General features: G+C 40.5%; 1 protein-coding gene and 1 long non-coding RNA gene across 18 annotated transcripts in view; one reads left to right on the top strand and one right to left on the bottom strand.

The window, feature by feature from the left end:
- Window positions 1-18,115, bottom strand: part of ANKRD55 (ankyrin repeat domain 55) — a 59,063-nt gene that overhangs the window by 3,749 nt on the left and 37,199 nt on the right. For 6 of the 12 annotated variants that reach the window (XM_041120616.1, XM_030005477.1, XM_030005471.1 and 3 more), the window contains 2 exons: window positions 15,845-15,946; window positions 7,822-8,575 (listed from right to left, as the gene is read on the bottom strand). In XM_041120616.1, coding sequence (XP_040976550.1) covers window positions 8,307-8,575; window positions 15,845-15,946 — 371 coding nt within the window. In that variant the 3' untranslated portion in view covers window positions 7,822-8,306. The other 6 variants (XM_030005475.2, XM_030005478.1, XM_030005479.1 and 3 more) reach the window with 6 other exon arrangements.
- The window catches only part of LOC115337292, a 47,393-nt gene that overhangs the window by 22,876 nt on the left and 6,402 nt on the right, over window positions 1-18,115 (top strand). For 5 of the 6 annotated variants that reach the window (XR_003922078.2, XR_003922076.2, XR_003922077.2 and 2 more), the window contains 2 exons: window positions 253-358; window positions 4,733-4,810. This is a non-coding gene — a long non-coding RNA (uncharacterized LOC115337292). The remainder of the gene's footprint in view (window positions 1-252; window positions 359-4,732; window positions 4,811-18,115) is intronic. The other variant, XR_003922080.2, reaches the window with a different exon arrangement.

Raw genomic sequence — 18,115 nt, 5'->3', positions numbered from 1 at the left:
CCCTCCATGGGCAGTACTACAGGGCAGCAGCATTTCGATTTGGATCAGCTAGAGGATGTGAAACAAAGCCGTTCTCTGTCTGCAGCTCTCCTATGTGGTAACAGTCATTGTTAGTGAGTATTACAGAAAACCTGCTGTAGGTGTTATACGATGAGTTCAGTTAGAATTCACAAAACATGTCAGGAGAGCAGCTGGAACATGCTCTTCACATATTAGCTTGTTTAATCTCTTTTCTGTTGTTTGGAATGGCAGAGTGGTACTGTGACTCCAAAATCTCTTCCATCCTCTAAGGAGATTGAGGAGATGAGAGGACAAGGAGGATCAAGGAGACGAAGGGAGAGCTAATGTCAGCTGGCAGGTAATTTATCCAATGCAACTCTATGCCTTTCTGAGCCCAGACAGTAATCACACAAAGTGACTGCCATAAAGAAGGTTGTCACTTAATTTTCCTGAAGATAAAGGCTCTTTCTCAGTCCTTTACTACTGGTCTGAGACTGTGGTTTCTGGCCAAGATGCCCAGCATCCTGCATGAACTGTCCATTGCTGTGGGTAATGTTGCTTTTCAGACTGTCAGTGATAGCACTGTGACTACCACACACTCCCCAGCAGGAGCTTTGCAGCTGAGCTGGCCAAGGTGGCTTTTGGCCAAGAATAAGCATAGGCCAGTGGCCAGGATCTGCTGTCAGACTCTGACACTCTGCACTGTGCCCTGAGGAGACCCATTTATAATCTTTACTTTTCAGCCCTTAATTTTCTTCCTGCGTTTCACCACCTGATTGTCATAAATACTGAACACTCATAAGCAAGTTCCCGTAAGGAGGGAAAACAGAAGCTGCATTTTGGAGGTTTAACACTTGAGCACTGAAGATAGCTCCCAACCCCTGTTCTGAGAAGCCACTATTGGAAATCTAGTGTCTAATCTTTCTGCCTTAATTTCTTCATGTGTGACATTGGGATAATATTATTTACTAGCCTACTGGGAAGGTTTCAGTGATTGAGTGATTACTTTTTGTTAAGTGCTAAATTTCATTAGAACTTGTAAAAATATCCTCCAGTTTGCTACAAGATCTCTGTGGATTTCAGTAACCAGGTGCTATCCTCACATAAAAGCTGAGAGGAGAATAAAACCTCTGTGAAAGCAGACTATCTTCCTGTTTACCACCTTATTAGAGAGCACAAGAAGCGTGCAAAAACTCGTGCTTGCTTTTTTCCAGTTAGATAAAGAGCTTACCCTGGTTCCTGCCACAGCTTTACAGTCTGTTTTTGCCGCTTGTCTGACATGTGCTGATCTTACATTTGCAAAAATAACATTGAAAACTGATGTTGATATATCTGATGGTATTGATGTCAAAATTTTCTTTGTGAAAAAGAATTCGGAAAAGTATTTCTTGCTGTTGCGAACCAAGAGACTTAGGACCTCATAATTACCGCGATTAAGAAGGTGGTGTCTGAATTCTCAATGACTGCTTCAAGGAAAGGTATAATATAGCTGAAAGTTCTGACACACTGATTTTTGCATTTCTGAAACTACGTAGTATGAGCTCTGCATCAGGAGCAGTGTAGGAGAGGCTTGAGCTCTGCTTTTAAAGTGCCTATAAATGCAGCATTTGATTAAGTGTACAGTAGGCATGTATATAAAAGTGAAAACAATAAAATCCTGATGTAAATTCATCAGGCATAAAAAAAACCCAACAGAACAGAAGGAAGTTGAAGGACAGCAAGGGCACAAATTGCTTCTCATGGCCTGTGCCACTAACAAGTTACTACGTCTCTGAGTGGAAATTTCCATGCACATTAATTATCATGAACCCTGTTAGTGGGCATGATTTTGTGTCTCATGAAGAATCTTAAGCAATGGCAAATCAGAAGCAGCTTTCCCAAGATAAATCTTGGAACCCACAATGAAAATAAGATGGCAAATCTACTTAAAGGAAATTCAATCTTTTAAAAATGTTTAGCTGAGAGGAAGACCACAGGGACAATGACAAACTTCAGGTGGCTTCAGTCTGTAGTTGCTAGAACATTCTGAAAAAAATGCCCAAATCAACAATGGGAGGAAAATCTCTGTAAGATCACAACATAGTGAACAGTGGAAGAAACACTAGACACTGTAACAGGAGAGGCCAAAGCACAAAAATATTTTTAGAATTTCAAGTATTAGAATTTTCAAAAGCATCCAACTCCTTTCTGATAAATTCCCTACACAGGATGTCTCTTTGGATCAACAGCCGGAGGGTGAATGAACCTTTAAGAAGCTCCAGACCTCCAGATCAGAAAAAAAGTACATCTGTCTGGTGCTAGGATTTGGACAGAATGGGAAGCAGAGCCTCCCTCTGGGTTAAGTTACCTTTTGACAGTTTGGTTTAGCTGTTCTTATTAATACATCTCTGCCTTATTTCCAAGAGTCTACCACAAATAGTCACTTCAGAAACAGGACAGGATTGGCAAATTTCAGAAACTGAAAAAGTAGTCTTTACAACTGTATATTTAGTATAGCCTTTCTGGTTAGACCTTATATTTTTTCCTTCATTGGATGATATTTACCCTCAACTTCTGTGTATGAAAGAAACAGTCCTATTTATTCTCCATCATTTAAGTGCCGCCAACTATTCATGCACTGTGGGAAGGTCTCCCTTCATAGTTTTCAGCAGATATGCAAAGCTACTTTCAGCTCAGTTGACAAGCTGAAATTATAGCTGAAGTTTGTGGCACTGTGTGAGCATGGGATCTGCCTCTGGCTCCTTGTCCTCACTCGTCCTTTTACCAAACTAATCTTCCTGATGTAATCTTGATGGGGAAGGCTATGACTGTGGGGTCTTTTGTGGTGGTGATGATGGCTACAGAGACACATTGGGAGGGCTGGACCGAGCCTTAGTGCATTGATGTGTTTAGACAGTTTCAGTCTGCTCCTGTGTGATACAAGGAACTCCACCACAGCTTTCTTCCAAAGGATGGGATCCCACATGCTGAGCACAGAAACATTCACAAAGGTGCAGGAAGGCACATGTCCTTGGAGTCAAGTATTCCTCTTGGACAGGTATGAACACCCCCTTGACTCTGCAGGTTCATCCTGGTATTTGCAGAGCAGCAGAAGGTCACACCATGATGCCAAGTAGCCTAGAGCACCGCAAACAGTGACGTGGGGAATGGAAAGTTACTGCAGGGGGCTGTACCATGTAGGTGTCTGCAGACCTTACAAGGCTCAGCAGTAGCAGCAGAAGGCAGGCCTTTGACAGTGTTGGCTGGCAGGGAGGGAACATTTGGACTTTAGGATCCTGATGGGCCTGGAATTTATTTCTTGGCTCTGTGTCAAGTGCTTCACATCAAGTACTACCCACTGCCCTTGGTTAGAGGTGGCTTTGATGCTGGACACCTGATAACCTCTGGTCTAAACTGTCTCTCTCCTAATGCTGAGCTTTTCCACTAATAGGGACAGCGCAGGAAAATCTTTGCTTTCTCTGAAACTAAGGAACATAGGAAAACCCTATGAAAATAATGAGAGAAAAATTCCACTTTTAAAATACAAAGGCAAATAATGTATACTTTCAATACTTCTGTCTTCTTCTAAACATTATTATAATGCAGATGCAGAGTAACAGGTCTGATGACTCGTGGTGATAGTATGATCAGATGAGCTCTTATAGACCTATTAGAATTGTTTGAAATGTTGCTATGCTTTTATGTCCTGAAGTGGTAACTGTGATGCTTCTGGTGTTTTGTAGTGGAAAAATATATGGATTGTACAGACTGCTCTTTGCTGATGGTAAAAGAATGCAGTGTATTTTGGGTGAAGGGTCAGAGATCTCCACCTCTGGCAGTGGTAGGGGTGTTTAAAATGCTTTATTAGGGCTGAATTTTAGAGGATATAGCTTCCTCTTTAGGTATTTATACAAGAAAATTAGCCTGCTCATCAGACACTCTGCTCATCAATAGAATAGTCTTTGAAAGATCCTCATAATACTGGATGATCCTTTGTTTTACATACAAACATTTTTCTTTGTTTTAAATAATGGACTAGTGTTAACCTCCTGCAGAGTTTACTGGAAGTGTGGACCACTCCATTTGGTATCAATGTGTAAGTAAATGGTCCTCTGGAATAAAGGCTGCACCATTTTTAAAAGCATTTTCAAATTCTGTTCATAAGAATTGTATATAGAATGTAGATCATGTTCCAGTGAGGAAGTATATTGTGTTTTGGTCAGAAAACGTATCCTCTATTATGTATATTTTCTTAGCTCTCTGTGCCAAGCCAAACTCCCCAGACACCTAAGTACTGCAACACTCTATGAGTTAACACTCAACTAGTGCCACAGAATAATGTGCCAGAGATATTTAATCACTAGACAGAGTCAAAAAAAAATCTCTGTCATGACCTTCTGACCAGACATTTCTTGGCAATTGCTAATCAACTGTGCTAGCCTTTTATTGTCTCTCCTGCCATTATCTTCCAGGAATGGTCAGAGCAAGAGGTTAGTGTAGCTGAAGTAGGTATTGGTTCATTTGTTATCTTTCATGCAGTAAGCTGCAGTCAACAGTCTGCTCTCCTCTGAAGGTGAAAGACTTCAACTTAATGTGACTTGTTTATTTACTGTAGAATTTGGCTATCAAACCCCAAAGATAAGAATAGTTCCTTGTGGGAACATTTCTGAGAATAATTTTTAGTGGTTTCTATGAGCATTAATTTTTAAAAGATATATATTTGGTAAATTGTGAACTACTTCTTTATTGACAGCCTACAGAAGAAACACATTAGAAAAGTGACCTGCATCTTAGTTCAGATTACCATGTATTTAAGACTGTCTCAGTTCAGGTAAGTACTGTATTCTATGCTTACTTTTGAACAGGCAATTAGATTTGCATTCCTTTCCTGAAAAAGTGTATTTGCTGGGTTGGAGACCCAAGGAAAAAAACATACCTTCCCAGAAAAAGATAAGGAAAAAAGGGGGAAATGATAGGAAAAAAATCAGCTAGCAGATGTCTCCTGTCACACAAACTGATTGTATAGAGAGGAGGCAGTGGTAATGTGTGTTTCTAGCTTCAAGTGAGTGCACCTGAAATTCTGCATTTTTGAGCGAAATTAATGTGAAAGACAGTGTTATCTTTGTTCAAAAATTGTTCATTATTCAGCTTTGTCTACCCATGCTGCGTTAACAAAGCACTGCTGAATAGGAAAACCAGAAAGCTGATTACTTCCTTTCTGGGAATGGAAGTGTCTAGCCTAAGGCATGGGGGAATGTCTCTCCCTTTCTCTCTTGCTGTAATACTGGAAACATTTGAAATTTGTTCAAGCCTCTATGGGAAGCCAACACAGACTGCTCCTGTATCTTTGTCTCCAGCATGGAACTGCAGCTGGCAAAGAAATGGGTGCCACCACAGCTTTTATACGATTGCCATTAGGGAGCCCAGGACTCTCCCGGTCCCTGGACAGGCAGGATAACACAAGAGATGAGAGAGATTCACCCCCTCTCTCAAAGCCAATAATAGCAATGGGGATTCCCTTCTACTCAGGAAGAACATGGAGTTGCAGCACATGACTTGCCTCTTTTGAGGCGTCCCAGTTGATAGCAAAAAGCTTGGTTTTCTTACCAACTCAAAATGGCTAGAGTGGCGATGGAGTTACAAACATTTGACCTCACTGGGATTTCCTTGCTGTGACATTTGGTCTTCTCTTCCTTCCACGCACTATACCCATTCCCAAGCAGTGTGTTAAACTAGAGATAATTAATCTCTGCCAGAGTGGTTACTTTGGGCTCTCACTCTGTGAAGACAAACCTTATTCTCCTCATGTCTACACTGACACAGTTAACAGAGAAGTTATTTGCTGCTGGCCAGAGCCATATGAACTAGTTTTTCTTTCTCCTCTGTGCAGTCTGCACCAAAACCATCTGCTCTGTACCATTTGATAGTGGCTTAACGTCTGCACTGGAGCTTGAATATTTCTAGGAACTGACTTATGAACCACTTGCCTCTTGTGTGAGGCCACAGGGTTGCAAGTGGTGGAGTTCCAGGGCAGACAAGCTTAGGGGCTCTGGAGAGCAGAGCAGCTCACACAGTGAGTCCATGGACCAAAAGCCAGTCTGATACATTGTAGGACGGACTCTGGACTTTTCAATGAGGCTGGACTAGGCAGGACTGGTCAGGTGCAAAGACAGAACATGACAGAATTGATTTTTCCTTTAACAGAGCGTGCTTCTGTCATGCCGTATTTCTTCTGTCTAGCCTCAGGGACTAGTTTGCCTGTCAGGCTGTCCTGGTTTCAGCTGGGATAGAGTTAATTGTCTTCCTAGTAGCCGGTACGGTGCTATGTTTTGAGTTCAGTATGTGGAGAATGTTGATAACACTGATGTTCTCAGTTGTTGCTAAGGAGTGTTTAGACTAAAGTCAAGGATTTTTCAGCTTCTCATGCCCAGCCAGTGAGAAAGGTGGAGGGGCACAAGAAGTTGGCACAGGACAGCCAGGGCACCTGACCCAAACTGGTCAACAGGGTATTCCATACTGTGTGGTGTCACATCTAGTATAGGAACCGGGGGGAGTGGGTGTGGGGGATCGCCGCTTGGGGACTAGCTGGGTGTCCATCGGCAGGTGGTGAGCAATTGTACTATGCATCATTTGTACATTCCAATCCTTTTATTATTGCTGTTGTCGTTTTATTAGTGTTATCATTATCATTATTAGTTTCTTCTTTTCTGTTCTATTAAACCGTTCTTATCTCAACCCACAAGTTTTACTTCTTTTCCTGATTTTCTCCCCCATCCCACTGCGGGGGGCAGGGAATGAGTGAACGGCTGTGTGGTGCTTAGTTGCTGGCTGGGGTTAAACCACAACACAGGCCCAAGCACATGAGCTTTTTACTTTCACAGATTTCAGCAAGAAGCTAGAGGTTTACATCGCTTGTTGAATTTGAGCTTTATACCCTGACATTTGGATTAGATGTTTAAAAAAAAAAAATCCTTTTATTTGTGTGCAAAAGTTCCCTCTTCGCTGTGTTGCATCAGAGCAGCTGTCGTGCTCTGCTTTATTCTTTCTCGGACTGTCTGCAACAGCCACCAGCCGTCCTTCTATTTACAGTCATTACCACAAGGAAATTGGAAACTGCAGCAACTGGGACATGATTACCTTCTCTTTCACGTCAGGTTTGTCTTTTACTGTGACACAGCAAAAGAAATGTTTGTACAGCTAATAAAACATTTAGAGATAAACAGAAATGCCACGTCCTGGTTGAATGAACTGCTGATGTAGAGCTACTGTAAGACAGGTTTATTAGCAATGGTGTTACAGAAGGGGTGACAAAAGGGGACTATCCCCCCCCACCCCCTGCCAACAGTAATGGCTACAGCCCCTCTGTAATCAGAAGCAGGGAAGCCTCTAGAATAACAGCAGCAAGATTTAGGTAAGAATCCTGAAGCAAGCAGAGGCTGGTGTCTTTGTCGGCCTCTAGGAAAGGACAGTCTTGTGAAATGTTTAGTCAAAGACTTATAACACTTGCCAAGGCTCTTGACTGAACAGCACTCTAGTTAGATTGCCTTCTTCAGTTCAGTGATCAAAGTGATGAAATAATGCATAATAACTCAGGACCATGCAGTCCTTGTTTTATGAAAATTATAATACACAATTGCATTTTTGTCACTGAGAAACACGAAGGATTAAATGAAACACATAAATCTGTCAGTGCAATGAACAGTTTTGAACAGTGTGTGCTATAGCCCTGTCTGTCCCACAGAGATTAGTGTTTCATTGTATTTTTTTAGCTTGTTGAATTCACAAACCCCACAAGCTTACAATGTAGAAAATATGTGAAAAACAAAGAGCCAAACCCCCTTATTTGCTAAAACTGCCTTTTATTCTGAGCTTATTGTTTTAATCTTAAAAAGGTGTTTTTGATGGCACACAGCTTCAGAATCAGCACCTTTGCATTTACAAACTACAGAGAATCCCTGTCAATTTATGTTTCCCCTATTCCGCCTTTTAAATCACGCAGAAAATCTTACTCTTTGTTCCTGTTTTCTGGCTTAACAGCACATTGCTGCAACAAGACTGCACAGTATGAGGGTTCCATTCACAAAATAGATTTACAGCACTGTGAAATAGTGATTTAGTTACTTCATCATAAATGAAAACTATAATGAAAATGCCTATATAAATGCACAGTGCGGCTTTTGTGATGTGCTACCCTTTCTTGGTTTTTGTTCATTTACCCTCCAGTTCACAAGAGCATCGTTAGTGCAAAATTAATGAGATTTTACTGTACAGTTACCTTGTAACAAGCTCTTAGATATATTTCAACTGAGTGAGGCCAGTGTAATGAGTTAATTTTCAGTGTCTGGTTTGGTGAGAGATTTCTCAAGCTCTTCTGCAGGGTTAGATTTCTTCTGGCTTGGGATAGCAGGTAGGACACAGCTTGGTTTCAGAGGCTCTCCTGATAGACCAGGCAAGAGAGAATAGAGCAGATGACTCTGAGAATGTCCCCTTTTCTGGGATCTGGAGGTTGGGGCTGGTGGGAGAGTAACTGCACCAGTCCTTAGGGAATTTAAAGGCAGTGACTTAAACTTCTTAGCACCCTGAGATGGTAGCTGGACTGGAGGAAAAAGAAAAAGAGAGAGAGTGCACAGAAAGTGAAAAGCATGACTTTTTTACAAATGAATTTGCTGCTTTCTTTGAACTGTTGTTTGTTTGTCTTGTGTTGTGTGTCCTCAAACCTGCATTTGAAAAATTTGATCAAAATATGAGTAAAAATAACACTAAAGCCTGGCAGGGCTAATATTCAACTGAAGAAAACAACTCCAGTGTTAAGTGATTTACTTTGTGTTTGGTGATCAATAAGACTCGATAAGTTCAAAGGTTTACTTTTGATAAACAGAGAATCTGTAGTTTGTCTGAAGGAGACTTGGTCTGTTTGGAGAGATTTCCACTAGACACTTTTTCATCAAAAAACACAGGCTGCCTGAAACAGAAATGTTCCATGGGAATATATTATTTTTAACAAAACCTTTGTGGGAGGATGCTGTATTAACCAGGGTAAATACTGATCAAAATCTTAGGAAGGTGAAATGGAAGAATGTGGGACACTGTCTGGGTTGTTTTAGGCACAGTCAATCATGAAGATAGGTCCACACGTGCTCTGGAAGTCACAAGCCACAAAAGTATCCCAGTAAGACCCACACTGAAACACAAGAGCCACAGCTGTTGTATGTCTCGTGTGTCAGCAGTCTTGTAAGAAACTGTGGAGTTAGATCACCCTTAATCTCCACCTCACACGCAGCAATGTAACATTGTTTGTGCTTTATAGTTAATATAGTTTTATATCTTCTCTAAATCAAAATGCTCAAGCTCCTTCATTCAGGCAACTCACTGACTAATTTCCTGATTTTTTAAAAGGAGAATTCAAAACCTTAATTGTAGACCTGTTTTTTTCTGCCTTGGAATTTATTGTGAATTGCATTAGTTTCTTTTCATTTAAATCTCCATTTTATTCACAAGTTCTTTTTATACAAATAGTTTGTGTTTTTCTGTTTAACCTTATGAAGGGTTCTCTATTGGAGATAACACCATCTCTGTTTTGGCTAGAGAATCTTCCCCGCAATTTTTCACATTAATTTTTCCTTGGTTGCATTCTCATTCCATCTGTGATTTCCTTCCATCTGCATCTGTTGTGATGAATATAGGAGAGGCTATTAACGTTTTCCTCTGATATGTTCTAGTTTGAGTTTCATCTTACTAGTCATGGCAGCCTCCAGAAGGTTATTTGGATTCTCTGTCTATTTCTCTGGCTTCATCCTTTAAAACTAACCACAAATGCTTCCTAGTGGTCAGGTATTAACCATTCTTTGAGCCAACTGCTTCTCTGCAGATTGGTATCATGCTTATGTCCTGGTTCTTTACATGCAAGAAGAATCCTGCTGTAAAGCGCTCTGCTCAAAAGGTGACCATCTCAGCCCGTCATTATCATTCCATTTCCTGGTGAACTCCAATGAAAACCTGAGTGGTCATGTTTGCATTTTTCCTGACAGCCCCTTTGGGTATTCCCTTTCCATAACCTCTGACAGAAATTTTCATGGTGCAGGTTCAGGGAAATTCTGCAGAAATGAGGAAAGGAGAAGAGTATTGTCTCTTAACACAATGAAAATTTTATGGAGTTCCAGAGAAACATCTGAATTTAATCTAGATTTGGACCATTTTAACAGAGGATAAACTGATAAATGACCTATTTTGTATTAGGCATAATAGACCACATAATCAGCTGGTATGAACTGAGTAACTACTGCAGTCAATGCACCTGTGACAATCTGCAATTTAGAAGTCAATTCTGATCTTAAAAAAAAATCCCCAAACCAAACTAAACGTTCAGCACACTTGAGGAACTCATAGGTAGAATAGTGGATGGAGTTTCTTGAGGGCTGTAGAATAAAAAGACAGGAAAAGAGGACTTGAGGAGTTTCAAGTCAGTTAACCTAACCTAAAAAATCCTAAATACCTAAAATCCTGCCCACAGTTGGTGTTTCTCAGAAGTGAATCTTTGAACCTATGAAGTCTGCCTTCTCACTGCTCATCAAGCAACATCAAAAAGAACATCTGGGACACTGGTGGAGTGGATGTAGAAGTGAGAAATTATGTAGTTTTAATAAGGAAGGATTATTAACTTTGTCAGAGATTTTCATAAAAAAATAAGGTAGATCCATTACTGTAACGTGGACACACACCTGATGAAAAAAAGGCACGCAAGGTGTAATTTCCCAGATAACAGGTTTACAATGGAAAATGACCTTGATATATTGGAGAAACAGTAAGAAATTCAGGTAGCAAAACTCAGCAAAAGCAAATGCAAACCACTACACTTAGGGAAAACAAACAAACAAAGAAATCCCAAACCACCAAAAGTCCAAAGGTAAGCTGGGCAATAACTGGCTAGGGGAGTTACAGTCCTGCAGGTAACTGGGGACACAGACTGTGCCCAAGTCAGAAATATATTGAAGAAGTTCAAGCAGAAACCCTGCAGCTTCTGTGCCTCAGCAAAGCAGAAGAACACCAGTGTTGCCACTGAAGCCCTTCTGTGTCTGTAGATTTACATAGTATATAATTAATAAGTCAGAAATTTACCCTGTTGAAAACAAATGTTACCTCTCTAATGTCTGCAGTGGGCATGGAAAGACCTTTGCATCTATGTATTTTTCTACTATATACATTTGCAAAAGAGGCTGAAGTTCTCCTTGCCATATTCCCCTGTACCATATGCCATATACTCATTTCATCATTCTTTATCAGGAGCAGTAATTCTCTAAAACTCCCCAGGTATCTATTTGGGGCAAAGCAGAATCTTTATAGAGAGGATTTAAAAAATGGGTAGGTGTTTTTTTTTTTTTTTTCTTATGCTAATTACAGTACAATTCAAGTTGTGATGACCTGAGCAGGCAGTGTTTACTAGAGCTGTGTGGCCTTTGGCAATGTAGTGTAATTCATAGGTAATATTCAAGGTTTGTTCATGTTCAGAAGTTCAGGAAATCACTTAGTTCTCCCTTCCATGAAAAAAAAAAAATAATACAATTAATACTTTTCTTTAGTTCATATTGAATTTCTGTGAATCAGGCAGGGCTAAATACAATTAATGGCCCATTAGTTTTCTGGCACATGATAGAATGCTTTGAGTTCATTGAAATTTTGGTGTGTAAACCAAATGCATATTGAGAGGCTCAGTTGTTTCCCTCTTTAAAGCATGGGCATATGTTCATGCATTCAAAGTTTACACCTGTGTAAAGTATCTCCAGAACACTTCATGCACTAGATAAGCCCTTAATGATGGGTTTAAGTAGGGCAAAAGCAGTGCAGTTTAACTTCACCCCCATGACCAGGTAGCCATCACAAACCCATGCTCATTCAAAGAAGTAAAAACCAGCATCCAAACATCAATGCTTTCCACTTAGTCCTACATACTGTACCCAGTTTAGGGTATTTGATAAGAATTTCAGGACTGGTAGATGGATGGCTTTGAAATAATACATATAATGACTGGTATTAGTATATGTATTGAAACACACGAGCCTGGACCCAGCACTGGGGTGTGTGAGAGACAGAACCCTTAAGGCTGGTTGCAAAACTTCCAGAAGCTACATACAGCAAAAGCACCAGTAATTATTCACATTCAGAGGGAAGAGTCAGCTACCAAAGACCTAGTGATACAATAAGAGCTACTAATTTGGGGAGCCTTTTCCACTCAGCAGTGACTCTCGAGTGGCTGCTATTAAAAATTGCAGAGGCAAGAATAAGGCTGTTCAGGGAGGCATTGCCCAAGGAGTGTGTACTCCAGCAGAAAGGATGGCTCTTAGACTCTTCCTTTTGCAAGCAGTGGATGATGGTGGCCCTCTGCATAGAGGAGGGTGCTTTGTGGAATCCTTTGCTGTTAACTTGGGAAAGAAGAAACTTCAAATCATGGTGAATAACAGCAAAAACAACCACTGATGCCCAGAAAATATTGTTAAATGACCTGGAGAATAGATCTTTTTTTTTTTCCCAACAAGTAATAACCTCACTATGGCTTCAGACCTTCTAAGCCACATGAAGAAGTAAGAGCAGCAGTTCTCTAGAAGTCCCATATTTGTTTGGAAATTTCTTCTGGCTTTGTGTGAGCAGTGTGTGATAGTTGTAAGCCTGTTTTCCAGGGGTCTTTGGGCAAGTCGCGTGATGAGATAGAAGGAGTACGCTGGGAGAGGAGCAGCAGCATGCAGAATAACAGGGATGCCAGGCTGTGCTGAGGCTACTCAAGAAGCCATGTGAGGGACCTCTTTGGCCCTGAGAATATCTGGAGGGTGGGAGTGTATAAACTATGGTATAAAGTCACTCAAGTACTCTTTTCCTAGGCTGCTGTTTCATTCCTATTATCCTCTTTCTAACTTGTATTTTTAAATGGTTTTGCTTAGAGATTAAAGCATCTCTTCCTTATTTTCATTGCCCTTCCTTTTTTTGGGGCGATGTTTCTTCTTTCTGTTAATCTCCGAGTAGTTTCAGTTCTCTTTCTAATTTATGCTTATTTTATTGTTCTAGCTCCCTGGTTGCCTTTTTTTTTTTTTCCACTGGCTTTGTTGTCTGTTTTTAACACACATTTTATGTAATGAAAATATTAGAGAAACACAAATGTTTATATTCAAACTTCATTGGTGGAGCCATTTGCCTGAATAAAGGCTGTGTCCAGAACAGTAATATTTTTAGGGCTGGATGGAGAATGAGTGAAATCTTGGCTCTGAAACAGTTATTTGGAAAGCTCCAGGTCAAACATGTCATTTTTGTTAAGAAAGAAGAAACGTAATCTGTTTTGCAAATAACTTTGCTTTTCTGTTATTGGCTTGAACTGATGTTCAAGCAGTAATGGCACCTGGATAAATGTGCTGTGTTAGTTAATTAAACCATGATTATTAACTGTGATAATTGTATCTTATTTGTAAAACACAGGTTTTGGCATAAGACTAGAATTAAAATTCTGGCTGTATGTAGGAATTACTGCAAGAACACCAGTGATTATGAAATAATTTTTTTTAGGATTTTGCTTACAATTATGTTTTAACTAGAAGACACAAAGAACATCAGTAGAAAGCTTAAAAATAGAAGACTTGGAGCTGGGTTTTTGAAAGCAGTTAGATTATTCTCTTCTGAGCAGACAGAGAATACCACCTCAGTATTCCACATATCTCTACTTTTCTTCTTCCTCTCTTACTGTGCAGCAGCAGTGCAGGATTCTGTATTTCCCCTCCCCAATCTGATGTTCCCTATAAAGCTACCTCTGCTGTTTCGTTTTTAGTAATATTGTTATAGCTGCAGAATTGCTTCTGAAACTCAGATTGTAAGAGGCAATGAATCTTATATTTAGCTCTGAAATGTGAATGCTTTAGGACCTGGCTGATCTGCAGGGTGACAAATAGTAAACTGCAATCCTCATCCAAAATACACTGGGGGATATGCACTTAGTGGAGCACAAGAATGTGAGGCCAGGACACTGCTGGGAGCAGGGCTAGTGTTTGTATGTGAAGAACACCCCAGTTCCTGGCTGGATGCAGCCTGGGACACTCACTAAGTCTTGACACTGCCAGGGCTGTGGGAATTGCGTAAAGCTTTCTCTGCTTTTCAGGACCTTGCTTCTTACTGTCTTGGGAATGAGGACCTGGCTGAAACTGCAGAGGAAAAACAGGCTGCTGCTCTCTCAATCCCTTTATTTTAGCTCCTGTGTTATAGAAGCTACCGAAGCAAGTTGCTGTTAGAATGAGAGAAATGAATGATTCCCACCCTCATGTAAAAGCTAGTGTATCCACTGTTCTTAAGACAGAGAGAGATAGAACATATTTCACCTATGTAACATTCAGAAAATGACAAAGATTTTGAAAACTTGATGATCTTGTTCTAATCCTCTTCCCTCAAATTTTTGCTAGCAAAAGGACACAAAAATCAGTGTAATGATATTTTTCATGCTGTCTGCAGAAGAGTCATTCCTTATCCTGGCTTTCATCTCACATACCCAACTTTTCTCTGCCATGCAGTCATTAGGGTGTTGTCATCCATCTCTTTACATCCTCTAAGTCACCATGTTACATCATGTCCTGCCTCCTGTGAAAAGCTACCAGGGTCATACAGGCATATGCAATCGAGAGTGAAACCAAGGGTGAAAAATCCTGTGTCTGTGAAAATTCTAGTCAGCTTTGCTCTGGAAAACAAATGCAGAACCAAAGTCCCTGTATTGATGTACATTGCTTCTACTACGCCAATGCTATGAAACTCATTGGAGAAAAGGGTTGTGATCCGCAGCACAAAGTCCAGCTGGAGGTGGGCTGGTCACTAGTGGAATACCCCAGGAGTTGATACTGGGGCTAATACTATTTAATGTCTTCATTAGTGACTTGGATGATGGGGCAGAGCGCACCTTCTGCAAGTTTGCAAGTGGTAGGAAACTGGGAGGAGTGGCTGATAGAGCAGATGGGTGTGCTGCCATTCAGAGAGACCTTGACAGGCTGGAGAAATGGGTGGACAAGACTCTTACAAAGGGAAATGTAAAGTCCTGCACCTGGGGAGGAGCCCTGCACCAATACATGCTGAGGATCAAACAGCTGAAAAGGAGCTTGTCAGAAAGGGACCTGGGGGCCCTGATAGACAACAAGCTGAACACAAGCCAGCAATTTGCCCTTGCAGCAAAGACAGTCAACAGCATCCGCGGCTGGATTAGGAAACACATAGCCAGCAGACTGTGGGAGGTGATCCTTCCCCTCTATTCAGCACGGGTGAGACACCTCTGGAGTGCTGTGTCCAGTTCTGGGGCCCTCAGTATGAGAGAGACATGCAACATACTGGAGCAAGTCCAACGAAGGGCAGTGGAGATGATTAAGGGATTGGAGTGTCCAGCCTCAAAGGGGAGGCTGAAAGAGCTGGGACTGTTCAGCCTTGAGAAGAGAAGGCAGCTCAGGGGATCTTGTCAGTGTGTATAAATGCCTGACTGGGGGGAGTAATGAAGAGGGAGCCAGACTGTTCTCAGTGGTGTCCTATGAAGGGGAAAGAGTCAATGGCCACAAATAAATAAGAAGAAACTTTTTTACTCTGAGGGTGGTCGAACACTGGAACAGGCTGCCCAGAGAAGCTGTGTAGTCCGCATCCTTAGAGGTATTTAAAACCTAACTGGATGTGATCCCGAGCAACCTGCTACAGGTGATCTCTCCATGGACAGGGTGGTTGGACTAGACAATCTCCAAAGATGCCTTCCAACCTCAGGCATTCTATGATGCTGTGAAAAAGGAATATGAAAATTCTCTCAAGCTCTCAGATGCCAGTGATGGAGGCACACAGTATGATACTGTAACTGAGACTTGCCTGTACTTACTTTTGTGAGCATAGTGGTTGGGTATGGGAGCTAGGCTGTTCTGTACAGGAGTAAGATTTTTTATCTTGTGTTGGTCTACAGACATCTGTTGAAAATTTTTACCTGTGAAAGAAAAAGATAAGCTGTTACCATATGAAAATAATTGTAGATAATACAGTGCACTGTAGATCTCTGGCTTCTAGAAGAAAAGAAAACTTACTTAGTAATTGTCAGAAATATGTAATAACAAGAAACCACCAACTGAAAAAAGCTGTTGCTTTATTCTCTTTACATTCATTAGAGTGACTGATTTAATATAACCTTCACATGTACCATTATCCCTTCCTCTCATATAATATAGTAATTGGTCTATAAGACAGGCACTGTCCAGGAGCTAGGTCTATGTAAGAATATTTGGACACTAAATTTGTAGAAATATTCAACTAGATGGATTTGATTTCAGAATCAAAGCTTTAGTTTGCACACTTTTCTAATAGGGTCGCAGCCTTTCTAAGTACTAGAACACAAATGGAGTTCAACTGCTGGTTGGACAATGAGACTGGTGGAAGTCTATCAGCAGTAAAGATGAGTTTTGAGAGGGTTTTGCTGCAGATGAAAACATAGCAGAACTGATATAAACTGATACTGATTCTTATTAAACTCTGTTTATGGCAATTTCATTTTTACCAAGAAGAATAGATAACTGGAAAATGAAAGGTTAATTGGCTAACTGTGGCATTCATTTCACTGGCTACAATTAAAGTTGACTTTCGTACAGTACTATTAAAAAAGACAATATGTTAGAAGATGTAATGCATTTCACTACATAAAAAACCCATCAAATGTTATTAAAAAAGTAGAAACTGAAGCACCAAATCAACATTTTCCCGAGATCCTTTTCCTGAGTTTATCTTATTCTGTGATGTTTGACTCCATCAAATTTTTCTTTTTTGTTATCCTCAGATCTGAGATGAGCCTTGTAAGGAGTCTTGAGTTGTCTTGCCAGACAGCTGCTCATCCAGCATGGCACTGCAACATAGCTCATTGCAGAGCAAGCATATGCTCTGTCGACACACAGAGACGAGGGGAGACATGGGCTGGATGTAGTAGGACATCTTAAGCAATAGGAAGAAATGGAACGATATAAATTGCCTTTGTGGCTTTTTTAGTTGGTACTTGAAAATACCTATGTATTACTGGCCTCTGCAAGATAAAGCTATAGGAAAATAGTTGTAGAACAGTTTTGTAGAGGTGCACTGAAGTAGTTGTCAAGACTGCTGTACTATGTTACTGACTAAATGGTTTCTGTGTGAACAGAGCTAAAGTGGTGTTTATCAGACAAACCCCCATGTTACAGTGCAGGCTTCAGCTCCAGATGGAGCAAGATTCTGGTCCAAAGACCATGGCAGTTGATAGACATTGGATCAATCTACTGGATCCCATGGGTAAAGCTGATGCATATTGGGCTAAAGCATGAAGAGTCTCTTATGGATGAGCTGTATCTAATAAGAACAGACTTTGGTTTCCTTTTCCCATGTTTTACTCTTTAGTCTTTAACACTTCTCCAGGGTGATCAAAAAGTGGGTGTAAAAGTTGGTAAATTTCTTCTATAGACATCGCATCCAGTGTGCACAAAGAAATAAATATATCAATTCCAAAATAGCAGAGCATCAAGCCTGCTGCTCCCAACAGTGCAATTGGAGTTATATTGGTTTCAGTGATGCTTTTGCTGAGAACTAATGGCTTATTATGTATATACCATTACAGCTTTGATGATGGGAGGTTGTTTTTTCCATCAAGAGATATGTTTATTTCATAAATGGGGATATCTGGCAGCAAAACAACAGTACAAAGCATAATCATGTTTGCAAGGCTGATGTGAATGCTTGGAAAAGAATCCATGTCTAAAAGTTCTGGCATCAACTGGAAGTATTCTTCTGCTCTTCCTTTCCATCTATTCCACATTATACCAAAGAAAAAAAATTTTTCTTTCTTTAAGACATCATCTTTGTCATCCCCAAGAGTGTATTTATGATGGCATTTATTTTTGAATGGAAATGAGGCAATTTCATTATTGTAAAATGCAGGACTGTTCTGCATTTCATTTTGTTTACTGACATTTTTTACAGGTTGTTCTTTGATTTTCCTTTGCATTTAGGTAGGTGAAGCACATTGTGGTGTGTTTTGTGGAAAAGTTGTAAATGTTACGATGAATGTCTCACTGTAAACCAGTCCTTCAGTTTGAGAAAGAAACAGCCGCACTGATCAGCTTTGCTCTACTCTTTCCTGGCC

The sequence above is a fragment of the Aquila chrysaetos genome, chromosome Z (assembly GCF_900496995.4).
Source record: "Aquila chrysaetos chrysaetos chromosome Z, bAquChr1.4, whole genome shotgun sequence".
NCBI lineage: Eukaryota > Metazoa > Chordata > Aves > Accipitriformes > Accipitridae > Aquila > Aquila chrysaetos.
This window is presented reverse-complemented; position numbering and strand designations above follow the sequence as displayed.